An 11,574-nucleotide genomic window follows, 5' to 3' on the forward strand; every position below is an offset into this window, starting at 1 on the left:
CAACTCAAACGATGGATTAAGGAGGCCATGGGAAATAAGGAGACGTGGAGAAAACAGCATCAACAAGGACGAGGGGGGCCTACATGCTCCCACACCCCTGGGACACCATCCTCCAACGACGGCGATGGCGGAGCGCCGGCGCGCTGCTTTGATCGAGTCGGGGGAAACCTTAATTCGAAGGTTTCCCCCCCGACCGGGTCGGCTGTAATTAGACGCGTCACGTGAAAGCGGCGACGGCTCGGAGGGAGGCCGCAAGTGACAGCCCAAACTGTCAGCGGGAGCAAGAGAGTTTTCCTCTCCGGGGAGATCGTTGATCAGTGTCGCAACAAAAGGAACTTGAAACGTCACTTAAGAAGACAAGATGGACATTAATGGATGACCAAAATCAAGCTCTCGAAAGGACGTGTGGTTTCAGAAAATTGTTTTAATTGACTCAGTGGATTACAACAAATAAACATTACAACTGTAAAGATTCCACTTTCTCACTGGATGTACTGTCACTGAACACCTAGGTCAAACTGTAAAAGAAGGGGGGGGGGGGGGGGGGTTAATTTGCACCAGCCCATGCTACCCAAGTCCTTTCTGGCGCGATCCCCTTGAACACGGGTGTCAAAGTCTGGTCCTCCTCCCCTGGAGGGCACCTATCCTGCATGTTGTCCGTCTCCCTTTGCCGCAGCACACCTGATTCAAATGGTCAGGCTAGAGCCCGACCATTTGAGTCAGGTGTGCTGCAGCAAGGGGAGACGGACAACATGCAGGAGCATGTTGTCCGTCTCCCCTTGCCGCAACACACCTGATTCAAGTGATCAGGCTCATCGACAAGCTCTCAAGGAGCCCGATGATGAGCCTGACCATTTGAATCAGGTGTGCTGCGGCAAGTGGAGACGGACAACATGCTCCTGCAGGTTGTCCGTCTTCCCTTGCCGCAACACACCTGATTCAAATGGTCAGGCTCATCGACAAGCTCTCAAGGAGCCCGATGATGAGCCTGACCATTTGAATCAGGTGTGCTGCGGCAAGGGGAGACGGACAACCTGCAGGATAGGTGCCCTCGAGAACCAGAGTTTGACACCGGCGTCCTGGGCGCTCGAGCGCAGTCCTCAAGAGCCCCCCCCCCCCCCTCCAGTTTTTCCATGTCTCCCTGCCAGCAACGCAGCCGATTCAAACGATCCGCTCATCGGCAAGCTTTGGCCAAGCTTGATAACGACGGCGATCATTTCAATCAGGTGTGTTGCGGGCATGATGAGATGGAAAACAGAACGGATGGGGGTGGGGGGAGGGGTCTCTTGAGGACTGGACCCGAGCACCCCCGCGCCCTAAGCTAAGCAACAAACAAAAAGGAGTCACCTTACGATGCCGGCGGAGATACGAGACGGAAGCCAGGGCGAGCGTGCGGCGCCGGTGGTCACATGACGTCGTCCGCGAGACTCCCGCCGGGGGCTTTCAGTCGGCTCAACTCCCAGCGGCCGCCGCCGCACAGTTTCAGCTGGACGTCGTGGTGCTGGAAGAGACAAGGTTTATGTTGATCCTGAAATTTCACCTGAAAGCTGACTAACTCTCACTTTTGATGAGTAAAAAGTACTTTGCACTTATTTTCAAACATTGGATGTGATGGGATAAAAAGTTGTTCAAAATCAATTTTTTGCGGTTTTATTTGAATAAAAACAACTACATTTTTTCCAAGCAAAAGCTGTTCAATGTTTTTCTTATGTTTACTTTACTGTAAATGTAATTCAATTCCTAAACGTATGGCAACTACATTCATACTTAAACTGGAAATCAACCCATAACATATTTATTTCAATGATATGTTCTATGCAAACTCACTAGTTGAAGCACGGCATTCTGATGAATATTGCGTTTGTGGAATATGAAGCAAAATCCACCCGTTTTTAGCCATCTCAGGGGGCGGCCATTTTGTCATTTCTGTCGACTGAAAATGACATCACAACAGCTCTGTGCTTATGTAACCATCAATAGCGGCGCCGCTTCAGAAAACAGGTCAGCCGTGATTGGTTGCTACCTGAGCCCAGAGCAGTTGTGATGTCATTTTGAGGCGACAGAAGTGGCAAAATGGCCGCCCCAGAGATGGCAAAAAAACGAGTGGATTAACTCTTATTCCACTAACACAATATTTATCAGAATGCCGTGTTTCAACTAGTGGGCTTGCATGGAACATGTTCTTGAAAAATATGTGATTGGGTTTAACAATTACACATTTTTTTGTTCCTATACAGAAAGATTTTACCAAAATACAGCGGAGGTTTTCAACTACATTGACCAAGATTTTTGGAGTGAAGAGCATATATATATATATACAACAAAAAATTCAAAATCTCATTTCTTTGAAGTTAAATTGTACATTTTGTTAGTTTTCACCTTGATTAAATCATACATTGTAAACACTAAACCAATTTAATCGATTCTGCTACTACGCTGTTTACATGTATCGCAAATTTGAATGTATTTTATTTTATTTTAAAAAAAACCACAACAGAATTCTAAATTTCATTAAAAAAAAAGCAGCTATCGCTACTTTTACGTGGAAAGTTATTTGATATTATCACGTCATGATGACTACATTCAAATCTATGACGATCTCATGTATCGATGTAAGAATATGCGGCCAAGAAAGCGTGAAAAGTCAAATGAGAGCTGACCTTCTCCAAGCTTGTGCGGTGTCCCACGCTGACCAGCGTCATGCCCAGCTGCTTGCACGTGCGATACAGCTGAGACTCCGCCTCCTCCGTCAAGGCGCTGGTGGCCTCGTCCAAGACTGTTGTCAACGGCAACACCGCACAATGAGACAACTTTTTCGTGCCACAAAATCATTTTTTTTGTTGTTGTTGTTGTTTTGTTTTTTTTTTCTCGACTTACCGGCGTATTTGGGCTGCAGGTAGAAGAGTCGAGCGAAACAAAGACGCTGCATCTCGCCCGGAGACAAAACGTCATACCTGCAACGACATTTCCATGACCAAGTGAGTAGCGGCACGCGAGTGTACTTGCAATGCTATGCTAGCATTAGCCGCTGTCACACTAGGATGCGTTACTATGCGTGATGCTTTTAAGTTTACTCTAAAAATGCATTTTTCAAAACACCGTTCAGGCAAAACGAGCGGAAAATGTCATCTTACCAGTTCCAGTCCACGACTTCATCCAGGCCGCCGGTCCGCTTCAGCAGATTTGACTGGAATCAAATACAAGAGTAACCGATTAAAAACATGGTGAAATTCACACAAAAGCTCAAATCGCCAAAACTTTTGGTGATAACCACACAAGAGGAAAACTAATTTAGCCTGTCCTGGCTGCTCAGTGCAAGATGGCGAAAGCAACCGCAAGTTGGAATCGGTAAAAAAAGATGAGGAAAAGGAGTACAACTCGGAAAGTGAGGTGCGTTTTTGTCACATTTTAACCAAATGTTTTTGCCTTCATTTTGAAATGTGTATGTGATTATCATTTAAAAAAAAAAAATAGGTAAAACTAAAAGAAAAGTTGAAACACTTTGTTATTGCTTAAAAAATAAATACAAATCGGGGCTTATGTATTTTTGTCATTCTTTGACTTTAATTAATGAAATTGTATTTTCATTTTGTAAAAGAACCCCTTTAGAAAATGAAATCTATTACGATTTAAAACATTTGAACAAAATTGCTGGCTGAAACTAACTAAGCGGTTTTACTTTCATTTTGAAAAGAAAAATTGTTTTCTCATTATTTCTTAAATTTGTTTTTAAAAAAACAATTTTAGACTGACCAGATAATATCTATTCCGATTATTTCTGACAGGGAAAAAATAAAATAAAAATAAAAATGACTTGAATATCAGATCAAATGCAAAACTTACCACCCCTGCCAGCTCCAGAAACGTCATTATTCTGTCGTCATCTACAGACCCTGAGTGGGGGGGAAGAAAGAAGAAAAAAATCATTCTGTACCTGCAGTGTGTAAACCTTGCCGACATACTGCATTGATTGACAGTGCTCATTTACCTGATTCCGGGTAAATATCCTTGAGCGGGTAGATGACCTATTGGGAGGGCACATTCGTCATTTGGCTGGATTTCAAATGGCAGACGACAGAGTGGAAACGGCAGGCGACCTGTTCGCGCAGCGTGCCGTCAGTCAGGTACGGTTTTTGGGGCAGGAAGAGCGTCCCTCGGGGCCCGAAGCATGTGGTCATTTGGACGAAACCTGACGAGCGACGGGAAAAAAAAAAAAAAGAAAAAAAAAGTTGGGCATGTTGCTTGGGACTTGATGTGAAATTTTGGAGAAAAAAAAAAAAAAAAATAGTCTGGCAACATTAGTTCCGACCAGAATCCCGCACTTGTACTCCCTCACCGCTTTCGGCCTCCCACAGCCTGTTGAGGACCCTCAGGAGCGACGTCTTGCCCGTGCCGGTGTTGCCCACCACCAGGAGGTGCGTCCCCTCTCTGACCGTCAGGCTCAGATCCTCCACCAGCTGCTGCTCCGAGTAGGGAGACTTGTAGGACAGGCGGTCCACGACGAAGGCCGTGTCCACGGGGCCGCCGTGCACGTTCAAGTCACTGCGTCAAAAAAATAAATAAATAAATAAATAAAAAATAATGATGCAGGATTTTTATTTTTTTCGGGGCAGCTGAGGTAAGAGCAAAAGCGGCACGTGTGGACTTGTGTGCCCCACCTGTCAAAGTCGTAGCTTTCGCCCGAAGCCGGGTCGTAGTCGCACTGCTGGCGCAGGGCGTCGTCCATCACCTCCCTCAGTTCGCCGATTCTGAGCAAAGGGGCGGGCAAAGGTCACGGCAGGCCGGTCGCGGGGTCGCGCGCCGGCCCGGCCAGGCCGCTAACCTGTGCGTGTAGCCGGCCACGTCGGACAGAGCGCCGGACAAGTCGATGAGCTGCGTGAAGCCGTTGATCAGGTAGATGCACACAAAGGCGTTCTGCGGACAAGTCAAAGTTTGGGCGTCATCTTTCAAACAGGACAATTTGGGGATTGAGTTTGACTTCACACAATGCCAGAGGCACGTCAATATTGTTTATTTGCAATTTTGTCATGTTTTCAAAACAAATAATCGTTTTGTCGGCATTTATTTATTCTCGTATTTTCTTTGTTTTGGTTTTTATTCAATGCGTAAAAAAAAATGTGGAGGGGGGTATTTATTGATTTTAATCTGATTGAGAGAGAGATTCACCTCCCAAAAAGCGTACATTGGACAAAATGTTCGTACTTTAATCAAAAGAAAAAAAGTTGAACAAGATTGCAAAACCAAAGAAAGAAAATGAAGAAAATGGTTTTACTTTCATTGAATAAACCCCTCACACATTTTTCACAAAACAAACCTAAACAGAATTCACAATGTCACAAAATCTTTTGGCTTTTATTGCTGTGACATTTTTGTTCAAAGTGTGAAAAAAAAAAAGCAAATCACTCAGTGAATACATTTTTCTTCAGAACAAACATCTTTTTTAATCTTAGTCTGATTTTTTTTATTTTTTATTTTTTGTGATGCCACCACAGAAAGGCAACAAACAGTGTGACTGATAAGCACTGAACACAGAATGCAAAATATTCTCGGTTCTACGTAGCTTAAGCCCCAAAAGTGACTGCATATCAAAAAATTGTTTTCTTCCTGTCCTAGCATTCTGTGGCGTAATGTTTTGGGCAACAAGACCTGACTCTTCTTCCTTTTTTTTTTTTTTTTTTAGCATCTTGTATAAGTTTTCCCGCAACTGTGGAATTTAAAAAAAAAAAAAAAAAAACAGAGATGAAGTCGTTTGTACCCTGCTGATGAGCGCGCTGAGCTCGCCGGGCGTCAGGCCATCGTAGAGGCCGCCGAAAATGGGAATGGCGATGATGATGTAGCTGAGGAAGCCGCCCAGGTAGTCAAAAGTGTTGACGCCAACTACAAATGGACACGGGCACGACGTCGTCACATCTGGCGCACAGCATGCGTGCGCGCGTGTGTGTGTTCTTACTGTACAGCCACAGCTCTTTGTTGATCAGACTTTGCTGAGTTTGCAGCAAAGTCTGCAGGCGGCGGCCGGTCCTCATGTGCTCCACTTTACCAGCCCTGCATTTCAAATTGCAACAAAAAGCGGACGTGAGCGAGTCTTGACGTGTGTCACGCGCGTGCGGCGGCTCGCACCTGTAAAAAGCCGCCGACTCGGCGTTGACTCGGATCTGCATGTGCTTGAATCTGCGCTCGGGGAAGGATCACAAAAAGCGGCAAGTCAGGGGCCCACGTCAGCCGGAACATGTCGAAACTCTTGTTTACATTTGATCTATTTGATACATTCATCATGAGTGATTTTATTTGAGTATTTGCAATATATCTCATCAAAATATTTGATTGACTTTTCATAGCATATTGGAATGTTTTCAATATACGATCAACATTTGCATGCATTTATATTTAGCTAATTTTAACATAGTATCAGATTACATTTTATTCACATGCATTTCTTTTTTTTTTTTAGTTTATTTACATTCATATACATACGATTTTTTTTTTAAGTGGCATCGAGAGCACATCTAATCTTCATAAAAATGTGAGACAATTCATTTAAAATATGCAATGAGAAAATGATTTTTCCAATTTTTGACTCATCGTAAACACAGCTTTACTGTGCCTACTTTTAATTCAAATTAAAAAATGTTCCCCCCCATGTCCGTGTTTACAGTGGAAGAAACGTTACGCCGGTCATGACTCTTTTTAGGAACTTGGCCGGCTGGAGTTGGAGCGGAGCTTGCCGTCACCAACAAGCGGCCCCTCCCTGTGTTATTTCCGACAAGATTGAACCGACGCGAATCCTGCCTGACAAAAGCGCAGCGACGGTTGACGACAATCGGCCAAGGGCTCGCCCACACTTTCAAGGGACTTCGCGTCCTTGGATTGGAAATGCACTTGAAGCGTCGCGGCACAACGTACCTGAAGTCGCCCTCCAGTTTCTCTTGCTCGAACAATGTGGACACGATGGGCCCCATCAGGACTTTATTGGCCAGCGTGCCCGCCACAAAGTAGGCGAAGATGCACAGCGGGCCCATCCAGCCAGTGCTGAAAGTCAAACATTTGGCCAGGTCGGAATCACAACACTCAGTTACTTCTTGCTTTGACAGAGACGTCGCTAATTATTACATTTTATTTTTAAAATGTAACCTTAACAGAATAGAAAGTTGACTTTTTTTTTTTTGGGGTTACTTGAACACTTTTACATATACAGCGACGATAAGCTGCATGGTAAATTGAAAAAAAAAATAAATAAAAAAAAAAATCAAGAAAATGTCGTCATTCTATTTTTGAGGCGGGCTCCACGTGACGAAACCAAACTAACTTTATAAAAAAAAAATTAAAAAAAAAAAAATTAAAAAAAAAAAAAAAAAAAAGCGAGAAAATGTCATCATTCTATTTTTGAGGCGGGCTCCACATGACGAAACTGAACTAACTTTATAAAAAAAAAAATAAATTAAAAAAAAAAAAAAATCGAGAAAATGTCATCATTCTATTTTTGAGGCGGGCTCCACATGACGAAACCGAACTAACTTTATAAAAAAAAAAATTAAAAAAATAAAATAAAAAAATCGAGAAAATGTCATCATTCTATTTTTGAGGCGGGCTCCACATGACGAAACCGAACTAACTTTATAAAAAAAATAAAAATAATAATAAAAAAAAAAAAAAATCGAGAAAATGTCATCATTCTATTTTTGAGGCGGGCTCCACATGACGAAACCGAACTAACTTTATAAAAAAAATAAAAATAATAATAAAAAAAAAAAAAATCGAGAAAATGTCATCATTCTATTTTTGAGGCGGGCTCCACGTGACGAAACCGAACTAACTTTATAAAATAAAAAAAAATAAATAAAAAAAATAAAAATCGAGAAAATGTCATCATTCTATTTTTGAGGCGGGCTCCACGTGACGAAACCGAACTAACTTTAAAAAAAAAAAAAAAAAAAAGGATATTTCACAACCCAAGTGATTGTCTCGCCTCCCTGCACTGGAGTAAGCATAAAAAATGGTTGCAGTCAAACATGGAGGACATTGGGGGCCAATACCTGTAGAAGCAGTGGTAAGTGTAATAAGCCAGCGTGAAGGGCGACACGATCAGCCGACTCGCCATGGAGCTCATCTGCTTGCACAGCCTCTCCGCGTCCTGACTGATGCGCTGGTCCCTTTCGAGCAAAACAAACGCACTTCTTCAAGCGTCGCCAACGATGGCCACCGTACCCCAAAAAAAAAGTAAATAAATGATATCGTAAAATATTTGTCAAGAAGTCGTCGCTTACGGGTTGTCGATGTCCTCCCGAAGCACGTTGAGCGTGTAGTAGACTCGGCCCCGAAAGTAGGCGGCGTGCAGGCTCTCTGTCAGCGCCTGGCGCCAGGTCACGTACATCAGGTTGGCGATGTACTGGTCCAGGCTTTTCAACTGTTACGGCGGGAAAGAAGACCAAAAAAAATAAAAATAGAAAAACGAGTTCAGGGGGAATCGTGTTAACGTGCGTGAATGTGACAGAAGGGTCAAAGGTCAAATGGCTGTGAAAATTTCAGACTGTCCTGACCAGGCGAGTTTACGAGCGTCATAAACTTGCAATTCAGACTCAAGTGTGATGTTGAGTTAAAAAAAAAAAAAAAAAAAAAAGAAAAAGTAGTGTGCTTTGTTTGGCCAACAGCTAATCAGCAAAATAAGGTAGAAATACTCATTTAACATTTTGATATAACAGTCAAATATTGAGAAAAAAAAAAGGCCAAATTTATTGTGGATGATGATAATGGCACAGTACAATGAAATGCATAAACAGTAACAACAGTCAACAGTCCATAGTTTTATTTTTATTTATTTATTTATTTTTAAAGGCAAAGTTTGGAGATCACTCAAGATAAGTTGAGTCAATTTCTTATTAAAAAAAAAAAAAATTGGGTTTCTACAAGTATGCACACCGATATTCATTTTTTAAAATTAAAATAAAACAAAAAAAGGCCCTGAAATGCGTACATGCCAACACAAAGTACACCAAAATAAATATAAATAACTCTCACTCAAAATTGAGCACTGTCATCTGTGTATCGGAAGAGTTTGTTGTTGTAACTTCTGTTTCATTTCTTTTCATTTCATTAGCTTGAGAATGCGTACCTAATGATGTGGTGGTGGCTTGATGCACATACAAAATATTCGCATTCATTTTGCATTTGCAAATTTGTGGATTTTTTTTTGGGGTGCTATCTGATGACATTTTGATGTCAAGGAAGTATTTGAAGTAAGCTGAGGAGTGTCACTGAAGTAGTACTTTGCCGCCATCTTGTGGCATCTTTCAGCAGCTTTTTTAGATTTGGGTTGGGGTTGGGGGGGGGGGTTCATGACTATCGGATCTCGCCTGATGCACGTACTTACGGTGGAGTTGAGGACAATGAGCAGCATGGCAGTGAGCAGCAGGCTCTTGAAGCTCTTGTTGTCCTTGTCGGCCAGCACGTTGTAGAAGCGGCTGGGAAGGACGCCCACTTGGTAAATGATCAGCTGCTCTGGTTTGAGGAGGAGAGAAGGAAAAGCTGTGTAAGCAGCTCGTTAAACCAAAAGAGCTGATCGAAGTCAGCCAAATGTTCGAAGCGGAAGGTCAGACGCTGATAAGGCATTTTGCTATCGCCGCGCGCAAACGACAACAAAGAGAAAAATGCTGACGGTGACAAGTTGGTGAAAAACAAGAAATTGGTGAAGCATCACAAGTGGGCTGACTGGACACAAAAAAGGACCACCAGCTCATATTTATTTTATTTATCTCTCAACGAAATGAGTGTTTGGGCTGGAGGAAAAAATATTTTGGCTATGATAATGATAATAATGATGGTAATACCGTACAAATAAGTGGTAAGAAATTAACAGCAAAATTACAAGAAAAATTCCAAAGATTCGCATTTCTCAAAATAGTAAGACTTTTTTTCAGTATTTTTTTTCCTCATAAAATGGTTACTTTATTCATGCAATCGTCCAACCTTTTGTCTAACAATGTTCAATTATTAATTACTTTTTTTCAAATTGGATCGTTCACAAAGTTACTTTGTTTTCACAAAATATGGCATCCTTATTCTCAAAATAGTACGATTTATTCCACATAAAATGTAATAGTATGATTATTTTCTTCGCATAGATGGTGACTTTACTCATGCAAAAAAAAAGTTTTTCTTTTAAAATCACGTTTCTCATATTTTCCCCGCAAAGCGCATCACCTTTATTTTTACAACGGTCCACGTTTTTAGTTATACTAGTTATGACTTCAGTCTTGTAATATGACATTTTCCTTGTAAGATTTAAACTTTCTTGCCCAAGTTTTCTTTTTTTTACTATAGAAATCGTTCCATGAATTGATTAGATCACGAGCTGATGGTTCGCGTGATGATGCGTGACGTCACGCACTTCCTGCTTTGCAAACTGTTGCTTTTTTTGTGAGATGAGCTTCACAATACCTGCTAAAGTGACTCCGAGTAGCGTGGCAAACATGAGGACACTCTGGCTGCTCCATGACGGGAACAGAACCTTCTGAATGCTGCAGAACCTCTGCACGAACTTCCAGTCTAACTTTGGTCTATTGCACATTGAACGAGAAAGCAACCATAGCTTGGAGTGACACAGTCAAAGTGCATTTCTGAAATGAAAAGGTTGACAAATCTTACCTTTGTGTTTCCCCTCTACCATTCGACTTCTCGAAGCGAGGCATTTGCGCCAGAAAAGGGTGAAAAAATGTTTACATTTACCCAAACTAGCTAGCTTAGGTAAGCTAACTTTAACGTGATGCTAACAAATGTAGTCGTTAAAAATGACCACATTTGCAGCATTTGGCGATACGGGTTGACGTAAACATGTGGCCGAAACACTCATTTAAATCTACGGTTTGCACAAGTTTCAATTAAAATACAAAAGAAATGTTTGCAATGAACGCCGACTCAGCCGTGCTAGCATTCCTCCAGAATGAATTCGGCGAATACACACGGTGAGTGGTTTTGTTACCCGACAAAGTAAAAGTCAACACTTCCGCCTTTAACCGGATGTTTAGCGTTTTCGAAATAAAAGCGCAATAGTGACTCGAGAGGTGGTCCTCGTAACTTGGGGCATTCGCAACATCGCAGCTTTGCGTCATATCTTACATACATGTTTTTCTTGAATTCTTTTTCTATTCATGGCCTAAAAGCAGAGTTCGCCAAAGCCTCCATGAGGCCGTAAGCAAAATAATTCATAAATGAAAAAATATATAATAACAATTACACCACAAAGGCAGGTCTTAAATGTATGCAATATTAAAATAAACTACCTTAACACAAAATTTCTATTTTATGTATTGTTCTTCCTACTTAAAAATACTGTAACCCAGGTTGTGAATTGCTCATGAGGGCCCCCAAGTGGTCGGAGGCCTTAAGGCGCTCGGTTCACTTATATCCTGTGCCGCCTCCGCTCATTAATAATTTTCGTACAAATATTTGCAATAATTACCACTGCGTTTGTGTGGGTGCGGCTGTTACGTCCCTGGCAATGTAATAAGACGATAAACCCCAGTAGCAGTGGACTCGTCTTGCATCCCAAAAACGTGTTTGTCCTACAATTGTCTTGTG

The 11,574-nt window shown here is 41.9% G+C and overlaps 1 protein-coding gene across 1 annotated transcript; it reads right to left on the reverse strand.

Moving 5' to 3' along the window:
• Positions 1-404: 404 nt before the first annotated feature.
• Positions 405-10,997, reverse strand: abcd4 (ATP-binding cassette, sub-family D (ALD), member 4). Its single transcript, XM_086019667.1, has 20 exons — positions 10,642-10,997; positions 10,435-10,553; positions 9,368-9,495; positions 8,265-8,404; positions 8,034-8,150; positions 6,904-7,029; positions 6,121-6,171; positions 5,951-6,045; positions 5,756-5,877; positions 4,823-4,914; positions 4,659-4,748; positions 4,337-4,542; positions 4,098-4,189; positions 3,989-4,025; positions 3,844-3,893; positions 3,135-3,187; positions 2,878-2,954; positions 2,661-2,776; positions 1,348-1,501; positions 405-518 (listed from the first exon to the last, which is right to left on the reverse strand). The coding sequence occupies exons 1-19, from the start codon at positions 10,683-10,685 to the stop codon at positions 1,406-1,408; spliced, it is 1,851 nt and encodes a 616-aa protein (XP_085875793.1). The 5' UTR covers positions 10,686-10,997; the 3' UTR covers positions 405-518; positions 1,348-1,405.
• Between the last annotated feature and the right edge of the window lie 577 nt (positions 10,998-11,574).

The sequence above is a fragment of the Filicampus tigris genome, chromosome 20 (genome assembly GCF_054856515.1).
Source record: "Filicampus tigris isolate MCC_2025a chromosome 20, RoL_Ftig_1.0, whole genome shotgun sequence".
Taxonomy (NCBI): domain Eukaryota; kingdom Metazoa; phylum Chordata; class Actinopteri; order Syngnathiformes; family Syngnathidae; genus Filicampus; species Filicampus tigris.

Coding starts and splice junctions, on each gene's coding strand:
- abcd4 (XM_086019667.1), bottom strand. CDS start 10,685: ATGCCTCGCTTCGAGAAGTCGAATGGTAGAGGGGAAACACAAAG. Junction 8,405..9,367: donor TCATTGTCCTCAACTCCACC/GTAAGTACGTGC, acceptor CCGCCGTAACAG/TTGAAAAGCCTGGACCAGTA. Junction 3,188..3,843: donor TTCTGGAGCTGGCAGGGGTG/GTAAGTTTTGCA, acceptor ATTTGATTCCAG/TCAAATCTGCTGAAGCGGAC.